This window comes from Poecile atricapillus, chromosome 1 (genome assembly GCF_030490865.1).
Source record: "Poecile atricapillus isolate bPoeAtr1 chromosome 1, bPoeAtr1.hap1, whole genome shotgun sequence".
NCBI lineage: Eukaryota > Metazoa > Chordata > Aves > Passeriformes > Paridae > Poecile > Poecile atricapillus.
Window position 1 is genome coordinate 40,272,138 of NC_081249.1, and position 20,163 is coordinate 40,292,300.

At 37.6% G+C, this 20,163-nt stretch overlaps 1 protein-coding gene across 1 annotated transcript in view; it reads right to left on the reverse strand.

The window, feature by feature from the left end:
• Positions 1–252: 252 nt before the first annotated feature.
• RAP2A (RAP2A, member of RAS oncogene family) overlaps positions 253–20,163 on the reverse strand; it is a 30,125-nt gene continuing 10,214 nt past the window's right edge. Inside the window, exon 2 of the mRNA XM_058857503.1 lies at positions 253–3,510. Within this exon, the coding sequence (XP_058713486.1) occupies positions 3,273–3,510 (238 nt within the window). The 3' untranslated portion in view covers positions 253–3,272. The remainder of the gene's footprint in view (positions 3,511–20,163) is intronic.

The following is a 20,163-nucleotide window of genomic DNA, read 5'->3' on the forward strand; positions in this document are numbered from 1 at the left end:
TTAGGGAGAGGCTAGAATCAGAACAGAAAATGTCACCAAATTTCTTTTTTTGATGCTCTGAAGGGGTGGGCAGGGGGATGGGCACAACAGAAAAATCCCAAACAAAATCCAATGCAAGTAATATTTAATACTCTTGATCTGATTCTGGTTGGTTTGCTTTGAGTTGTTTTTGTGTGTATTTTTAAGGGAAAGAGGAAACAGTTGCTCTCACTATCATAGCTTAAAAGAATAAAAGTTGCAACTTTATTTAAAAAAAAAAAACAATAAAACTGGAGAAATGCTGTCTTTGTAGAAAAGTACAAGGCTCTACAAGAACAGCCAAAGGAAAAGTGGGTCTTTGGAACAAATCATAATATTTTAAGGCATGTTATAAGAAACTTTCAAATACTATAATTGGTAATCCTATCAGGGTACAAATGAAACAGTGACCCAAGACCAGTGATTCCTGCAGGGTGGCCATGCAGCCGCCATGTGGCTCACCCACCTCCTTTTCTGCTACCCCTATAACTTGAAAAATCTGTCGAGTGCAACTGTCATTGATTCAAGCTCCACTATCTTCACATTAGTGGAAATACAAATAGTGCATAACTACTTCCTCAGAACTATACAATGAAAAACGACACTTACACTTTGCCCCCTCAGCCAAGTTGCATGGTAGCTTACATATGGCCTATGCTCTTGAAAATGTGAATGTAATGAAGAAAGAAAAGTGGGAGATATTTTAATATTTTCTGTTAAAAATTTAATGTGCAATTTTTCCTATATTTAAAGCCCATCTGCTTTATATTATGAACTTCATATTAGGCTGTTCATACTCTACTTCATGCCATTTTCTTGGTTGATGAACAATCTGTGAGGTAAGATTTTTAACATCTCTCTAAATAATCTCGCATAACATGCACTTCCAACTCAGTTTGAAACTTGGCTTTGGTTTGTTTTCTGGGGTTTTTTTTTGTAGTTTTTCTTTTTTGAGTGCTTGCGCAGTGGATTGCACACTGACAAGCTGTTTTACGAATGGATTGTGCTGCTTGATTAACCGTTTCCCAATCTAGATATGTGAAACCCTGAAATATTGTTAATCCAATATCTCACATCATGTTTAAGCATGGCAGCTGACACAATGGGCAGGCAGGGGGTGGTAAGAGAACATTCATACCATCTAGTTTAGGCATGTGAGTCGTGTGACTTGGAGGACTAAAGTTAAAAGCCTAAGTTTGCTATACAGTCAATGGAAAGAGGTAGGTGCCTCTAGGAGGGCGATTCAGAGCACCCAAAATGGGCATTCAGATGCCAGAAATAAACAGTGTGCCTATCTCCCTAAGAGAACAAAGTACAGTAACAAAAGCTCTGCAAAGTAGATGGGAAATGGGCTACATTTACTTTCTAGTAAGGCTTAATGTTCTGTGACATCTAATGCCCTTTGTCACACTGGTTGTGGAAAGGTCTTGAAAGATTAAGGGCAGAGTTGGCCAGTTCTCTTCTGTGAATATGATTTTCTTTAGTTATCATCCAGTGAACTATAATTCAAAATGTTAAGGATATTTATGTTATGGAAATCTGCAAAGTGTTTTCTACTCCAGTGTCCTTTGTGGCAGATGAGAGCGCTTTTAGGAAGTTCTGCAGATGGAGGCAAAACTCTCGAACCTAACTCCAATTACAGCATTTCTAAGGGCCATATACACACACACATACACACTCAACACACACACACACACAGCCCAGCACCCCTATTTTCACTCATTTAAACACAAGGAACTACACTGTTACTGCACAAGATTTAAAAACTAATAAACGCATGGTGTTATTTAGACCACAGGCTCAGTGACTGTATTTTTATGGCCAATTTTACCTATAAAAGATCCAGCTCAAGACAATCTCTCCAGCATTTAAAATCTAAACATTGCGATTGAAAACTTTTCTATACTTTGATTGTAAGACTTTGAAATAGGTATTTCTGTGCCATTAGTCATGCAAATGATAAATACTTCACTGCTATGAAACTAGCAAGTCAGAGCTCGAGCATCCTTTCCAAATAAAATATTTGCTCCCACCATTAAACACTCCAATAATTGGGGCAACCTTTGAATAGTGTGTCAGGCAATTAAAGAGCCATGTCCACACTCACCTAAGGAATTACAACCATAACTATTTCACCTCTGAACCAAATGATTTCACATGGTTATTCAATTTAAGTTTTCAACATTAAAGCTATCGAATAGCAAACTGGATTTTCAAAGGTTAGTTTGGGATCACACCAGAGAATGTAGCCCTTAAAGGCAAGAAGAACTGTTGTCTTTAACAAACTTAAAAATGCAGGATGTTCATACTGTCCCACGAGGTTTCTGCAGAAGGGAACATATGGATGAAACATGGCTTAATTTTCCTTACAAGATGGTACTAGTTAATCTATTAAAGTGTTCCTTGTTAGTAAGGCTCAGCAATTTTTTTTTTTCATCACAGTTGCTTCCTCCTGGTTCAGTAAAGTGAAAATAAAGATGCTTCCTGCTTTGTAAACAGAGGGTTTGTTTGGCTTTCTGTAGACCAAAACCTGAAGCGATCCTCCATTTTTGAGCAGCAAAATGAAAGATTTAAAACATTCCAATGCCAGACTGTTCACCCGTCACTTGTTTCCAGATCTTGCCTCTCATTTCACACACTGATTCAATGTTTTGTATTTCAAGATGTGGGATAAAGTGTAGAAATAATAGCATTGATTTTGAAAAGAATCCAAACTATATGGGTCTCTGGTAGCCTTTTCCTCCAACACTGTCAGAAGTTCTGGTGAAATCAACACAACTGACTGAACAAACTCAGCCGCATGTGATAGTGCCCATTCTGAAGCGTGGTAATCAGACACCAAAAGACTTGGCTCTCCTTTTTGTGGTCATGCGTGTCATGAAAGGTCTTCAGAGATATCCTCTCCACTGCTTTCATCTCCCGTTTCCAAAAGGATTCTGTTCTCTCCGGAAATAGTTGCTGTTGTTGCTGTCTGACATGACAACACACGTACGTTCGACTGGAACGACCCTGTAGATCAACTGACTGTGCCATAAAATTGCAGGTGCTCAAAGGGAAAAAACGGGTGAGATGTGGTCATTTAACCCAATTATATTCAGAGTCAGTGATTGACTTTCAATGCTCAGCTCTGAGTTAATGTTGCTACTTCACTACAGATGTATTTCAAGTGACCCACAAACCAGGAAGTGAAGTAGACAGTTTTACCACCTTACAAAATTTCTGCAAATTAAGTCCAGGTTAGGTCATTTTTAATGCTATTGTATATTACATGCAGAACAGCATGGATCATCTTTGTCTGGCTGTGCTGCATAGTTCATTTGTCTAACAATTTCTGCAAAGAGCTCATCCACCATTGTTTTACTTTTAGCAGAGGTCTCCATAAAGGGGCAGCCCCATTCTTCAGCTAAGGCTCTGCCTTCACTCAATGATACTTCTCTCTCACTTTCCAGGTCCACTTTATTACCAACCAGAATTACTGGCACCTTCTCATACCTACAGTTTAAAAACAAAAACAACAACAATAATTATATTTTAAAAAATGGAAACATTCTTAGAGTAAAAAAAAAAGAAAAAAAATCTATTTGCAAACAGTACAGACCAACAGGAAAGAGACATTTGAATGATCTTAAAATTTTACATTTGAAAAAAATGTGTATTTCACATCCTAGCAATTTGTTGTACATCTTGTTCCCCTCAGAGTTTTCAGAATTCTACAACAATCTTCCTCCTCTGAATTTTTCTTCCCTCTAGGATATATGCCAGGAATACTTTCACACTACAAAAATGAGGAATATAATACTATTTTCTCTGTTTGCTATCTCCATGTGTAAGAACCCTCCCTTCAACATTACATCCTCCTCCCTGAACAGGTATTTTGTGTCTCCTGCCTGGGGTAACGGTGCAACACTCTCCCTTTCAAGAGTACATTTACCCTTGGTCAATACACACAGAACTCTCTGAATAGCAATAAATGAGACAAAACCAAAGGGCTAGATAATTAATTCCAAATTTCACGACATGTAGTCTGCTTCAAGTACTGCATACACACAGAAGAACTGTTACATAAAAACACATATTAGATAATACAGAATGCATATGTCTCCCTTGCAGTATTCACATCGTTAGGCCAGTTAAACAAGTTGAAGAGACAAATAAAAAATCACAGTTAAGTTCCAGGCAATACTACCACAGTTCGCTTCATAATCAACTTGGACAGGACAACAGATCATATAGCTGTGAAGGAATTTGTTACTTTGCCCCTCCTTGTGAAGGGATCCTTGCCAAATTTTTTACAAAATGGAAATGCCTGCCTTTTTTTTTTTCATCCTCACATTCATAAACCTTTCTTCAGACATTAAACTAAGTGTTCCATCAGGTTTTAAATTTACATATTTGTCACAGAAAAGAAAAGAGAGAAGAAAACACTGGGCCTATTTCCAAAATACTCTTACACAGGTTTTTTCACAAAAGCAACTAGGACTGAGAGAAAAACCAGTTCTGACTTTTTAGCACTTAAAACAGACCTAAGAGGAGCAAGATGGTACCTTCTTAACTTAAGCCTTATTTTCTCCTTTATATTATCTCAGTAGTATTGCTTTGAGTCAAATCACTGGAGTAAGACTGAATTGTGGACACACAAAAGATGCAGCTGACACCTGCAGCAGTTGAAGATGACACCCTCCCTAAGCCACCTATTACACCTTTTTCATCCCTCCCACCCTTCCCCTCTGCCTGCCAGGCAAGGCAGCAGAGCAGTGCTGGTGCATCTGCGTCATCTGGTTGAGGGAAACAGCCTGTTTCCCTGACTGTAACCACTCTGCACTAGAACAGGTAACCTGTGTGTTCCTGCTGCCTCTGCTGCAGGGACAGTGGACTCCCCCACAGTCCGAAAGGATAAAAGGCCAATAATGTCTCAAACACATCAGCAAATCTTACATCACCAGACTAGTATAAAAAATTTGTCCAAATAGGTCATAAGATGTAGCTGAAATTCTAAACTTTGTTATGCCTCTCTGTTTACTTAGGGAATGTCATTTAATCCACAGTCCAAGGCTGTAATCAATAATTGTAGAGAATTCACCTCACTTTTACCATTTATCCTGCCTTCATTTACCATCTGAAGAGACATAATTCATGTCTTACTCTGGATATGCACTGTTTAGCACAATGATATCTTTGGAACCCTTGCAAGAGCTAAGCTGCCATTAATTAAGTACCAAAATACACACAAGCATCTTGAAATCTGTCTTCCTGCATTTAAACACAGGATAGCATAGTCTTTAATTACATAAGATGGATGGCATTCAACAGATAAGAAGAAATATTGAATTGCTATCTTATCTTTATTATTCAGATGCATGTGTCCTATTGTATTTGCTATACAGCATTAAAGAAATCCTTCCATGATTTCTGAGGGCCCCAAACTTCCTCTCACTATCCATTGGCTTGCCCTCTGGTAAAATTGAGAAATTCCAAGCAGGTGCTTCAGAAGTGCCCAGTGAAGAAACAGATGAGCCAGAATTACAGGATTACCTCTCTGAGTTTTGTGAGATCACTTCAATTTGTTGAGAAACATAAAAGAAAATGCATACACACTTGTTAAAGGCTTATAGTCAGTTCCACTGAAAAATTCAAGTGCTTAAAAGGTTTAGGAGCCCTAGAAAATCTGGGCAACTAAATAACTGACAGTCTGTATGCTATGAGTACTCAGCACCTGGGAAATGGAGCAGTGGAAACCCTGATGTTTTCTACTGAAGAACAGAAAGAACTGATGAGCTGACAGAAAAGATGTGAAAAGCCTAATTTAATTTATTTGCACAGGACCATGTAGGAACTATTAGGTGGAACAGATAGAAGCAATTTTCTATATTGCTTTTCCTGTTGCATTTATCCAATTCACTACCTACCATCACCACCTAAAATGAGATCCTACAGTCAATAGCCTTATTCACCTTATAACTCAGATTCACCCAATAACCAATAACTTTACAATACTGAAATGTGTTAGAAAGTGTTTCTGCAAAGCTCTCATTTATGTCTGCTTACCAGAAATAAAGTTGCTCCTGTGGAATACATCCCTGTATTACCTAGATTTTCAGTAGTTAACTTTACAGAAAAAATATATTTTGTATATATATACACATATTCTGTGTGACATATATTTTAGATTTTTATATATACTTATGCCTGTCTATAATAAATACACACAATTCATATCTTTCTACATAGAAAAGTCAGTGTCTACTACCTGGAATACAGCAAATAATGGAAAAACAGTCCATGGATACTGAGCAGAAGACTGGCTCTAGTGTGAGCTGGACTTATGAGCTCCAGCTCAGTATCAGTCCTGCCACACTCAAGCTAGATAGAGGGAGTTAGACCAGACATCTGTGTATCATATTCCCCAAGTACCATGAGGATGATGAACTGTTTGTCTTCATTCAGAGTCCTAAGGGTCTCTGCACTTTCCAGTTTTTGAGTTCTGGTAACACTGTGGAAAATCTAGCTCTTGATTAAATCAATCTCTACAAGCTCTGCAAGTTCAAGCTAGCCCTGCACCCTTTACCTCTCAACACTGCCAGAATTTCCTGTCTCACTCAGTATCCCAGGCATTTTTTTTCTGATGAGTATAGGGGGATCCCTGGCTCAATACTCTCCTTACTACAGCTGCTGCTCTCACTGGAGGCAACTTCTGTCTGCATCTGTAGACTCCACTTGATACTCAGAGCCATGACCACTCAGATGGTCTATGTTAGCACAGGCCCACCAAGGGAAAGGCAGTTACTCAGATGTGGGGGAATTATATGATTCTAATAAAATCTGAAGGGAAGAAGAACATCTCTTCCTCACAGGCTTTTCACCCTGTTGAATTTCAGTGGCCCAAGAGAAAAATAGGTTCCTAACAAAGGAAAAGACAAATAAACAAAAAGAGATCCACCTTGCAATGTTCAAGCAGCAATGCAGAACCCTTACATACAACCACAAAAATCAAACTTAGGAATTCACAAATCCTTCCTCTAGTAGGATCTATCTTACTCACAAATACTTTAAGCAGAGCAAAAGAGGACAAAACCCCATCACCTATACTGAAGCTCTGAATCCAGGCTGCTGTTCCCATCACAGGATCTGAGAGAGAGCAGCTCAGCCCACAGTGGGAGCTGGGCAGAAGTTTTGCCTTTTGCTGCAGCCCATCTGCCCCTGCCTATCCCCTTAGCAATGGAAAAGTGGCACAGTTCTGCTCATTTCTGGAGCAGGAAAATCTAATTTTCTCAGTATGGCTGAAAAGCTTTGAGCAGCACTGATCATTCCTAATGAAAAGCACAAGGGCCACCTGAAAATAAGAATTGCTGCCACTTTTCTCAGTATCAAAGCAGCACAGTATGTATTCTAGGGCAAATATAGCAGACCCTGTAAGAAACACTCTCAACTGTAGCAGGGGAAGGCTTGACTTTTTAAGACCTCTTCAGGAACAAATTTTTGCAAGACCAATTACACGTGTTTGCAGAACATGATTAAAGAACAAGGCACTTCACCCTGTTTTAATGATCTCACTATCTTTAGCTCCACTATGACAGATACTGACCAGCGGCAACCCTTGAAGAGATAACAGGACTGCAGTCATTTATAGCCCTATGAAAGACACCGGTGCAGAGTCAAATGCCATCATATCTAGGGTTTCCACTACTGGAAAGGTACAGTCATTGCGCCATGAAAGACATTCAGAATGTATTTCCCAGTTCTAGATAAATTCAGTACTAAAACCCACCCTGTTACCCATCTTTAATGAACACCTGGGACCAAGAGCTCACAATAAATCTCCATTTGCATGAGGATGGACACCACATGAAATCAATAAATACACAAACTTCAAACGTTTTATGTGGCTCAGTTATACACCATTGACCACAGAACCTTATATGTCACACAGCAATAAATATTTCTGTATTTTATCTTACCTCACAAGGCACACACATCATCCACATTTCTGTTTAGATTACTATGTACACTTTGAATAACAGCTTAAAACATTTAGAAAGCTTCAAGGTGAATCATATGAGAATGATCTTCAGAGACTTTTTCCTCACAGCTTTTCTACCTCCAATCATACCCAGAAAAACATAGGCAGTACCTGACTTTTTTTACAAGGTACTTCTTAGATTTCTGGTTAGAATTGTCATTGGATAAAGATAAAACAAAGACAACGTGCACTGAAAATATAATAAAAATGAAGATTGAAACAGCAAGAATCAAAAAAAAAACCACACCAAAAAACCCCAAACAAGGCTGGTAAACTGATCTGATTCCTTTAGACAGTGATAGAGATTGCCCAGTACCCCAACACTCTGTGTGTACGTGTCTGTGTCTGAGTTGTACTTGTCAGGAGACACAAAGGTACAAACAGGTTCCTGTTTTCCAGTTTCACATTCTGGAAGTGGTGTCTCTTTTCTAGGATTTTTTTCCTGTGCTTCATATCACACCCAAATATTTTCAACCAAATCATTCTGTGGAATAAAAACAAACCAAGAGAATACCATATATTCCTGAAAACTATTTTTATAACAAGTTTAAGACTTGTTCAAGTTTTTGGAAAGATTCACAATTACAGCTTTATATAATAAAAACTGGGACCACTGAAGTACAAAAGATATCTATACGGAATAACAGTAACTAATAATCAAAAGGAGTCTCCAGTACTAAATCACCTTTATTACCTTCTACAAACAGAGCATCTTTCTCACTTTTTTTAAAATGCATTTCTGGCAGTTTTGATAGTATTTCAAAAAGGAAATTAATTTAAGGGATAAAGATATTAGTGTTGAAAATTATGGAAATAACAGCAAAATGTCAGTAAAAAATAATTATTCTTCATTTTAGACTTACAAAAAATTTGTGGTATGAATACTTCCAAAATACACAGCAAAATAATTATGGGTAATATGAAATAAAGTATCAGAAATGACAGTTAAATCTATTAGGTTATTTACAAATTCACACTAAATATAACTAAACATCCTTTTGTAATGTAACTTGCAAACTTTGCCTGCCTTCAGTAAAATCTGTCATAACTTGAACAAGCAGTTTGCTCATCTAGAGGAAGAACATATTCCAAGTGTAACTATAAAGAATTTTTCTAATCCTTTTCACATAATTATTTGGATATTTAATGCAGAATCCTTGATAGTTAAAACTCACATCAGCTATGGAGGATAAGAAAAGGCACAGTTTTCACTAGCCTGATTCTGAACCTCTCAAACACCAGGATGAGAGGAAGCGATACCACAGAATTTTCAAGGAGAAAACCATCTTAACCATTTATTGAAGCTATCAATTCTTGAACCAAAGCAGCAGGAAATATATATATGTATATATATACACACATACACACACACATATATATAATATATATATACACATACTACTGAAGCTATTACTACCTTAAGACACTCAGACAGAGGAGACATCTCACTTTATCCAAACCCTTACTCTTTGTATTTTGGTGGCTTCAAAAACTGCAACTATTAGGGAGTCATTGGGCAGAATTATGTTTCCACGGACTCCTGCAAACAGACACCAATGAAGAGGTGTCAATACCTGTATACATGTATAAATGTGTCAGAGAGATACTCAAATCTAAACTAAGGTAGGTGTCTGCAAAGTTTGAGCATTTTCGCTCTAATGGAAATTATTACAGCTTCTCAGGCAAAACCACACAGAACAGCTGTAAAACTCCCACGATTCTAGTGCAAACAAGTCATTCCAGTTTACTAATTAATTGCATTTAATATTCAGTTTTGTAAGCTATATTGTGTAATGATTTAATTTCTTAAGCAACAACTCCCAACTAAAAAAATAGTCTTAAAATAATTTTTATAAATGAGTAGATGTTAAAGAGTTTATTGGAAGTCCCACTGCAATTAGGTGGCTGAGTCATGAATCAGTTTGCTATAAAGAACAGTGTATGCCCTAATTGCAGGACTGGGATCTAACATTTTTTTCTAGGCTTTGACATGAACTCCTTACATAGCCTTTGGGAAAACAAACTCTTCAGATGGATAGATTAAGGTATATAAAGTCATGATAATTGTACTTACTCACAGGACAGCAAATTAAATAATAATTGCAAAACAACTTGGGAGGATAATATTAGAATAATAAATAACACCACACCATATCACTTTTGAGGAGGCTTCAGAAACTTTGTGTTTGTATATGAAACTTTCTGGAAATAATCCCCTCATCTTAAATAAAATACTTTAAAGCCCGTTCAGTTCTGTGGGTGTTAGAGCCGGCTTCACTTGCCAGTTTGGCTCACCATCGATGCTGTGCTTGTAAGAAATTAGAGGATATAGTTCCAAGCAAAAGCCCAAGAAACAACAACCAATCACAGTATATACAAGCACTATAAATACCTTCTTCCCAACTCTCACAATAAGCACTTTTCAACCAAAGCACTTGCACACATTACTCCTAGGCAGCTTACAGCTGAGACCTTCCAAGGGACAAGAACCATGGATTGTGTACAACCCAACACACATACTCAAAGACTATGTAGTAAACCTACATTCCCTTGCTGCAACAGATATAATGATGATGCACATCATCTCTGTATGAAGGACACCAAAGATCTTTCCAGGTCATTTGCATTCACTTCAGAGAAAAATTCTTATCTACAGAGGATTTTCTGCATCTGAGATTTCATAGGAGAACTACAATAACAAACTCTTTCCACGTTTTCAGCCTGCTTCTGCAAGTCACTACAGATAGAGCCTACCTTCAGCTCTCCCTCCAGCTTTTTAATGTAAAATGTCAATTTTTATTCAAAGGTCAATCAAAAATTCAAAGGTCAATCAGCATGTCTTAAGGGTTCTCTAGTCACTAAAGTAAGTCCTAAAAAAAAAATAAATCCCTGATCATTAAGATGTTAGGGAGACATTTTCTCATTAAGCTTGCAGAACTCCATGAATGTTTGAACTATGTCCCATGACACTCTCTGCTCCCCTCAAAGTAAGGCTCTGGCACAAGTGAAGGAAAACAGCTTTCTGAATGCTGGGGATGACAAGGAGCCAATGACACAAGTAGCTTCAGTTCTCATCTACTGCCATTTCAGATGCTCGAAAAACTTCACAAACAAAAGGTTATTTTTCACCTTAAAAACGACACTTCTCCCTAGTATCTATCATTAAAATTCATAGCTAACACTGAAGTCTATTATCAAGACTGAAAAGACTCCAAGGGATAGATAAAACCTACCTTCTTAGCAGCAGGTTTGCTGGGAGCATATCCAAACAAGATTTTAATCCTTGAGTTCCCTCTCTACGCCAATCAAAATCCTCATCTTACACAACCGAGCATCAACATCATCTTGTTGAAATCCTGAAATGCTTGGCACATTTAGCAACTCAGAAACGCTGGAATTTTCAAATGGGAGTTTTCTGTTCCTTGGTTTAGCTTAAGAAGCAATAACCACAAGTAAATACAAGACAAATGTTTTACCTGACTTTTTCCATTGTGACTAATTCCCTTGATTCTAAAAGCAACAAGAAAATCTGACTGTCCTACAAATCTGAGATTCTCACAGCTGCACCAATTTAATCTAGCTCCTGTCTCTCTACTCAGTTCATGCTGAAAGAAGTCTACTTGTCAAGAAAACTACTAACAGATAAGAGGCATGTTACAGTTGCTTAAATACAAAAAGGTTCTTGCTAAAAAAAATTTCCAGACACTAAAGCTGAGCACCTAATTTAAAAAAAAATTACTGCTACTAGCTGTACGAATAGCTCAACATCCTGAAAATTAGGCCTCACATTTCAATATTTAAGCTTTGCATCCATAATTGAAAATTATTCTTAATAACCACATTCGTTTTCTTACCTTGAACATTTTTAAGCCATATCCATGCTAATATACTAATGTTTATTCCAATACAATGAGCATGACTGGATATGTCAAGGCTTTCAGTACCTACCAAATGTCCAACATATAGAAGAGTCTAAAATTAAAGAGACTACTATCTATATTTTATTTGTATTCTGAAGTCTTGAAAAAAAGACATTTATTTTAAATGACCGCTTTTTTCAGATACAACCACTTATAACTAAGTTTTATCCTTTGATGTCTTAGAGCAAAAACATTAAGCATCAAGCAAGAGGAATGCTGACACATGATTTAAGAGATGTGGGTTCAGTTTCACACCCTGTTACAGATTTCCTGTGCAATTTCTAGCAAGTCCCTTGAACTCTGTACCTCTGCTCTCAATCCAAAGAAAAGAGTTGTCAGCTTTAGCCTCTATTGCCTATGATACATAAACACTTCTGAGGTCTTCCATCCTTAGTGATGGAGGCAATCTGAACATCTTGAAGGATGCAGTAGCAGTTTTGCTTGCTCTTCAAGTGAAAAAGCACCCTGCATCACAGCTATTCTCAGCAGTAAGCTATGTAGCACCACAAAAATTTGGGATTTCTTTACAAGTATTTAGAACATTAGGGCAGATTATGTGCCAACATCAAACCTGTCAGCAGAAAGAATAAAGCTGGTGGATTAGGTGTGCCTTGCAGCAAGAACACCAGCTTTGGGGACAAAGCCAAAGTTGTTACCTCACTTCAGCACCACTGGCTTGAGCTGAAACTGCAAAGACTCAGAATATCTTAAAACATGTGTTGACATTGAGGGATTTCTTCTCTTCCTTGCTCCTCTCTACAAAACTCTACAAGGTCATAAAACCTGCCTATTCTGGTGATGTGGGACTGAATATGTCTCTTTACAAAGGCAATTAAATATGCAGATACCTATTGAAAGTGATGTGAGCCTCTTGCACATCATACAAATCTATGGATTCCAATTGTTTTATAGTTTAAAACTATTACATTGCTGTGTTCAAACAACAGTGACCCTAAAATGCACTACTATCAATCAATCAATACATGCTTTATCAGAAGAAATTTCTCTCAGAAGCATATCTTGATGTGCAAATGTTTAGATAAACTACTGTAATATTTTAGAATATACTGTAAACTTCCTGTACAAGCACTGACAAAGGTGAGGGAGGAGAAACAAAGTGACCAAAAAGATCTGTGCCAATTCAGATATATCAAAGTTTATGCCTGTTGCTTGGCTAAAAAAAAAAAAAATCCATATAATAAAATACTGTTAATAATCCTTTTAGAAAAGCTGAAACAGCATCCAGACATTGTATAAAGCAGAGAGCTTGTAAAGTAATTCATGTGTACAATGGTAGGTCTAGTTTCTTACAGAGTCTATCAATGCTGTTATCTAAAGCTCTAGTTTTTCCTTCTGCCTACAACATTTCCCCTCACCATTCTCCAGTCCATAATTAGGATTAAGCATGTGCCAGTTTCTTCCATAACTACAGCAGTGACAGTGTGTCTTTCCCACCAACAATTCTGATAGAACTTAATCATTATTTAGATTTCTAATTTGTTCCAGATGTTGATCTGGGCAGGAAGGGACCTTGGGAAGTCTCCAACCCCCTGCTCAGAGCAAGGTCAGCCAGGAAACCTCAACCAGCTTCCTCAGGGCCATGCACAGTTCAGTCTTGAAAACTTCCAAGGACAGGCCTTCCATGATCTCTTTGGGAATTTGTCCTAATGTTTAATTTAGTTTAACTGCGCTGCAGAATTCAGAACTTACTGGCAGGTAATGGAGGAAGATGAGACATGCAGACAACTGAGTCAGATAATGCTTGTTTACATAGAAAATGGGCTGAGAAACAAATGACAAAGTTATATAAATATTTATAGCTATTCATTTATGTAAAGGAAGTGATAATCACACCTACAGGCCTCAAGATAGACATATATCTTAGAATTCTGAAAGCAAGATGATCTAACTAGATTTTGCAGAATTAACTAAAGCTCAAGCATAAGTTAATGACAACTTCAAACTCTTTATCCTTGTTTATTTAAACTATAAAAAGTGAAACTTTTTAGTGGATACATAAAGTAAAACTAGCAAAATATTGTGAAATGCATATGCATTTTAAAAGGACCCGAAGACTATAGTCCTCTAAAGTATTAGTTCACTCTTCAAAGTAACATTTTTATGTTACTTTAACCAAGTCATAATCATTGATAAAAATTCCACTGCAAAACTTGTTTAAACTATTCTAATAGGATTTTCTCTAGCCCATTAAAATCACACTTTTACAGTCTTCAAGAATAGGCCCAACAATTAATTCAAAACCTTCTTAGTAGCATCACCCGCTTCCAAAGGATTAAAGTTCAGGAACAACTGTGTTGTCCTGTCCAGTCAGAACCACAGGGAAAGAAACAGTTTCTCTTGCATCTTCAGGTAGAAACCTTTTACTCCAAAAAGTCTGTGCTCCTGACTTTTGATACTACCCAGATCTGGCCCCTGAAATGCAGGCCTAGGTCACAAAATTCACCTCTGATTATCTGACTGCCATGATCTAGTCTGCAGGATCGAGCATTACGTACTGATGCAAACAGCAGCTCCACAGAGGTTTTAATTTATTTGCTTTTTAAAGAATGTGACTGTTCGCAATGAACCAAGCTGGTCACTAAAACTTAAGAAAAAGTAAAAAATATAACAGGGCTAATTGGCAAACAACCTGGCCTGAACTTCTGCTTTCTCATGAGTCCCCATGTAGAAGATAAGGCAGGTAGATACCAGTTTTTATGATACTGCATAGCCTGAAAAGAATTTGTGTGTCTAGTTCAAAGCAGAGACTTTCGTTGCCCTAGAAACTAAAGAAGAATACAGCTTAATGTCCTTCAAGCTAATAAAAACATCCTACAATGCACATAAAAAAACTTTGCAAAAAATGCTCTGTTGAGACAGATTTTCCTCACAATGGCATAATTAGGGTACAACTGTGGATATTTTTCAGAAGATGGACTATTTTACAGAAACTCCAAGCAAGTGACCACACTGATACAGTGAACCAATACAGGACAAAACAGTATAAATGCTTTTCTCTTTGACTCCAGAAATAGTATTCTGATTTCATGTTCTTTCAACCATAATCAAATCCTCCTCTACCAACAAAGAAAAAATCCAAGGCCTTGACTACCATGAGCAGATGCTTTGAAAGCCTCTTCCTCCTGCCAAGTTTCTATCAGAATATTTTATTTTCAACTTGGTAAGAAGAACCTTTCTGCCATGACTTCAGAAAATTGGTGGCCCTTATCTTACAGAACAATTTATCTAATTACCATATGCCTCCTATAAATAATCGGAATGTTAGAATAAACAGAGCACCAAGAAGATTTTATTCCCCTCAGATTTAAGAAGTCACCTCTATCTTTAATACCTCAACCTTGCAACTCCAGAAAATTTATTCAAAAATCTTTTATATCATCTTAAATGAAACTGTTTCTGTATCTAAAGATTCTGTATCTAAAGATTTTGGTCTAAAGACCAAAACAAGAGCTTCTGAACTGTCAGGATTTTTGATTGTTACTTCTTTGTCCTTATTAAAACAAATTTTGATTCATATTTAAATACGAAATACTGCCTCCCAACATACTACCTCTAAGTGGAATAAAGATAAATATAGAGAATAATTTCCTGATAACCTCCCTTCTATCTTGAGCATAAACTTCAGAAATAATTTTCTTAGGAGATTTTTTTGTTCTTTCTACTATAAGATGGGTACCAATTAAAGAAAAATAAGACTACTTCATTCTGAATCAGTGTTGTGAATATAATCCATTTGAATATTCAGAAATTTCTTAGTAAGAACTTGTTTATAAGATGACATTAAATGCAGGGTATCTAGTAAAACAGTAAAATCTAAGCCTTTTACTTTTCCTCACATACATGGATGTGTGTATGTATATCTCAAATCTAATATTTGATTAACTATCAAAATGAAGCCAGCTAGAATGAGGAGCTCAGATATACTCATCATCTCAGATGTCGAGCTATTTATATTTTAACTACTGTATAAATGTTAATTTCCTTGGGTCTAGGCTAGGTTATAAAAAGCTCCTCTTTCCCAGAAGAGTTTTACTAACCTGTCTGACAGCCATTTTATTGTCCACGAAGATGCTCTGTGGCAGCCAGTCAACCCTGCAGACCGTTTTACCTGGTACCTGTTAACCCTACAAGGTAGGGTTACCTGCAAGGTAGACCCTGGGACTCCACCACCACCACCACCACCACCACCACCACACCGCTGCACCTCTGGGCACCTGGCTGCATTGGCCATGCCAAGGCTGTGTCAGCAGTGGCAGGGCCAGAGCCCAAGGCTCTGTCTGTCAGCATCCCTTGGGAAGGGAGCGGCTCTGTGCTGGCGTTCTGCCGGTGGCCGTGTGCTGGCCGATGGCCGGTGTCACCCAGCGAGACGGGGACAACGGGCCTTGCTTGCTGACAGAAAGAGCAACCCGTGGAAACAACAAAATCAGTGCCTACATCCATTACTGACTTTTTTTTTTTTTTTTCAGAGAGAGAAAACACAAGGCAGGCCAACCTAAGAAACTTCTTTAAAATGCTGGGAATTCCTGCATGGATACCAATTTTAATATTGCTCAAATTAGGTATGAGACAAACAATGTGGCTTTACATTGGTTTAAACAAACTTGTTCAGAAGTAATTCAATAAAGAATTTCCACATGTAGGCAAAGCCTATTTAAAATTATTTCAAACAGAAGATGACTGTAGAACCTGACAGAATTCATATATTATTTTTTCCCTTTTATCTCTTGTGTACATATATGCATATATTTATGTGTATGTTCTACATACACATACATTTTAACTGTCTCTCTTCCTGAGCAAAGTTAATTAAAAAAAAAACAACAAATATGTACTTTATTTTATTCTAAGAAACAAAATATTACCCCAATATTTACATGTTTTTTTTATCACCTTTTAGGTACAGAAAGGATAGTAATTTGTCCACTTAACCCTCAAAAGTAACAGTAAGAAAATATTTGAAAAATATTGAAATATTTGAAAAAGGTTTTCTTTTAAGAAAGAGATTATGTTTAAAGGTACTGTACACACACCCCAGTGTCCATTACCCTTTCTTCATTGAATCACCAATTAGTAACCAGAATTTCCTGAAAATAGTTCACTAATTATTTTTTCCACGTGAAGTTGTCCTATTCAGAAAGGCCATTCCAATTAATCTGAAGGTGTGTGTGGAGGTGTGAAGTCCAGACTGTTCCCAGTCCTTTTAATCTAACCACATTTCTTGCTGACAGACAGAAAGTCTTTCAAAGCAAGCATTTTGATCATCTCTTGGAGAAGAATGTAAACTTCAATTACCAGTCTAATTATCCCAGCTAGGAAGGCAATACAATTTCTTAATTGTAGAGTAATGATGGACTTTCAAGGTGCGCCTTCTCAGCCTTCATCCAAGGCTGAGCTTACAATTGTCCCTCTCTGGCAGATGAAGCTACTATGATGGCAGTCACTATTTCTGACTAAAAACCATCTGGAGGAGAATTCAACATCCACCATGTTATGTGATTTCACACCTTAAGGTTATTTGTTTTCTTTTTTGAATATACTTGTCTCACTTAAAAAAATGATACTTTTCTCTTTTTTTCGTTGTAAATTTTTCCCAAATATAGTTCATGAGAACAAAATAGAAAAGGCCATATCCTGCAATAAATTGCAGAAATTATATTGAATAACCAACTTTTTGAGAAGCCATGGAAAGAAAATATTTTCTTTTTTCAAAAATCAAACTTCTTTCCTCTGTAAAGCTTACAATGCAGCAACTCTTCCCAGAGATGAAAACTTTTTAAACACAGGGTTGTTTCTCCAATGTGTCCCTATCAAGCCTAGGGACACATTAGTAAGCCCTGCAATTCATAGCACCTTCCTTCCCTCTTCCTTGCATTCCAGAGCAACTTGGACATTTTAAGTTCAAGTATTCTGATGGCAGCTTGCTGTATATTTTGTTCTCCTTTTCATAACAGGGTTACATTGTAAACTTTGGTAGGTAAAACCTGAATTGCATGGATTTGTTCAAAAAGTTACTAAAGTACCTAAGACAAAGCAGTCTGGATAAACCATCTTTCCACCACCAAGCTACCATGATGTTTATCTTCAGCTTCTTGTGATACAATTTTTAGAGATAAAGGCCCTTTGAACACGTCTGCTACAGTTAATCTTGTGATGGAGGGTTCCTATCATCTGCAAGTGCCCATCAGTTCCTTCCCTTGAGAAAGGGCCCTGTTCCCTGTTAATGTTCACATGTCCTGTCCACAAACCACCACTGCAGCCCAGTAGCTGAGCTCTTGGCAATTACAGGTGTAACCAACAGTGACAATCAAAAAGATGAAAAGAACAGTAGCTCCAGTCCATCAGGAGCCTGTCCAAGGACTGCATTTGGTCACCATGGCTCTCGAAAACCACCTTCACACAGATAAGGAGCCAGTCTTCCAATTACATGCTCAGTGCAGGATCTGGGGCAAAAGGCCTGGTGGCAGCAAGACCATAAAAACTGGAACTCAGAGTGGTAAGAGGAACAGCATTCCTTGCCAACAGTTGTTAACAGACTTATCTGATGGGTAGCAAGTATCTGATTTTGGTTGCTATGAAATCTGGTTACAAGACAACGTTAGAAATAAAAGAGTTACAAGAAGTTTGACTAAAAACTGCTAGATAGCAAAAAAGACTCAGAAATTTGCAGCAACTGCATAATAAGACAGCAATACTTCGTTAAGTAACAGAGGTTACAAAATCCCACATGGAACAACTACATCCTGCATGGTGTCAGACTAAAAGTGAGACTATTAGATATCCATTCATGCAGTCCAGGCAAAATTATCAGCTGATTCATTATGTTATCTTTAAAGGCAGGAGAGGACTCTTCAACCCCACTCCCATCAAAACATAACCACACATGCACCACACCAACAGGCAGCCTGGCTTCCCCCCAGTTTTAATGAATTTTGGGAATATTTGGATTGAGTGAAATTCTAGAATGTGGCATCATGACTAAATTTTCTAGAACATCAAGGACCACGGAGCACAAGGCTACTGGTTCTCTCACATGGCCAGCCTATACCAACTACTGGAAAAACAGATGTCGTGAAAAGAGACTGCTGAGCATCTGCAGCTTCTAATGATACCGATATCAAGGCAAACTAATCAAGTTTCTTCCTGTTTGATACTTAACATTAAAACTCTATGGACTCTTAACAGGCTATCCTGGTATCATCTTTTTCTCCAATTTCTTTCTAGGAAAGAGTCTATCCCTGCTCAGACAACTATTTGTATAAGGATAGGCATCTAAGCAGATTCCACTCCAAATAAAATTTTATAATCAGCAATATAATAAAAGCTGTGCACAGAACTCCTTCTAGAGAAGGAAGGCATCTGAATTACAAGACTTGTTAAGTGTATGCTGTGGATGATCATCAAGTCTGTGGCCTACTCCATATTCTATACTAAAAAGGTTATATAAAGGCATTCAGAAACTCACTGCTCAAAACATACAGAATTAAACACTTCTGAAAAAGGAGATAGAGAGATTAACTCATTCTGATGGCAAGTATTTTTGGGTTTGAAAACAAAACTGAGATGGATAAATATACTGGGATTCCAGAAGCTTTAAGTGGCCCATGACCAAGAGACTGACCCACAAAATTTCTCCCTCCCCACTAAATTTCTTGAAAGGCTGCACCCACCCGAAGTTTTTGTCAAAACAAGGTGTCTGTCTGACGGCCTACAGCTGTGCAAGCCCAGCTGAGCCACATACTGGAACCCAAACAGGGTCACACACCTAAGGTCTCTGCAAACTTATGCAAGCAGCCAAATCCCCCTCAAGAGGCCTAATTCACTAAACATTGCTCACTGAGTCTACTAAAACAACAATAGTAAGATATTCAACAAATCCACAACAGATACCACTTCCACAGAAAGCCCTGGGAATAAAAGCAAGTGGTGTCAATGCCCTTTCTCACATTTAACATAGCACAGTGATTACAACCCTGATCAATGAAGTGACAGACCTGCACCACACACCTCCTTTAGTCACAGAAGTGTCACATCTTTTCCCAGAAGATTGCTCTAACCACTAAACTACAAGAGAGGTTTAGAAAATACTCCTCAATTTTTTTGTTGAAGATGTACCACTATGAAGGTAAGTACAAGCACGTGAAGGCAAATTCACAAATTCCAAGGGAACAACAGAAAAAAGATTGGATA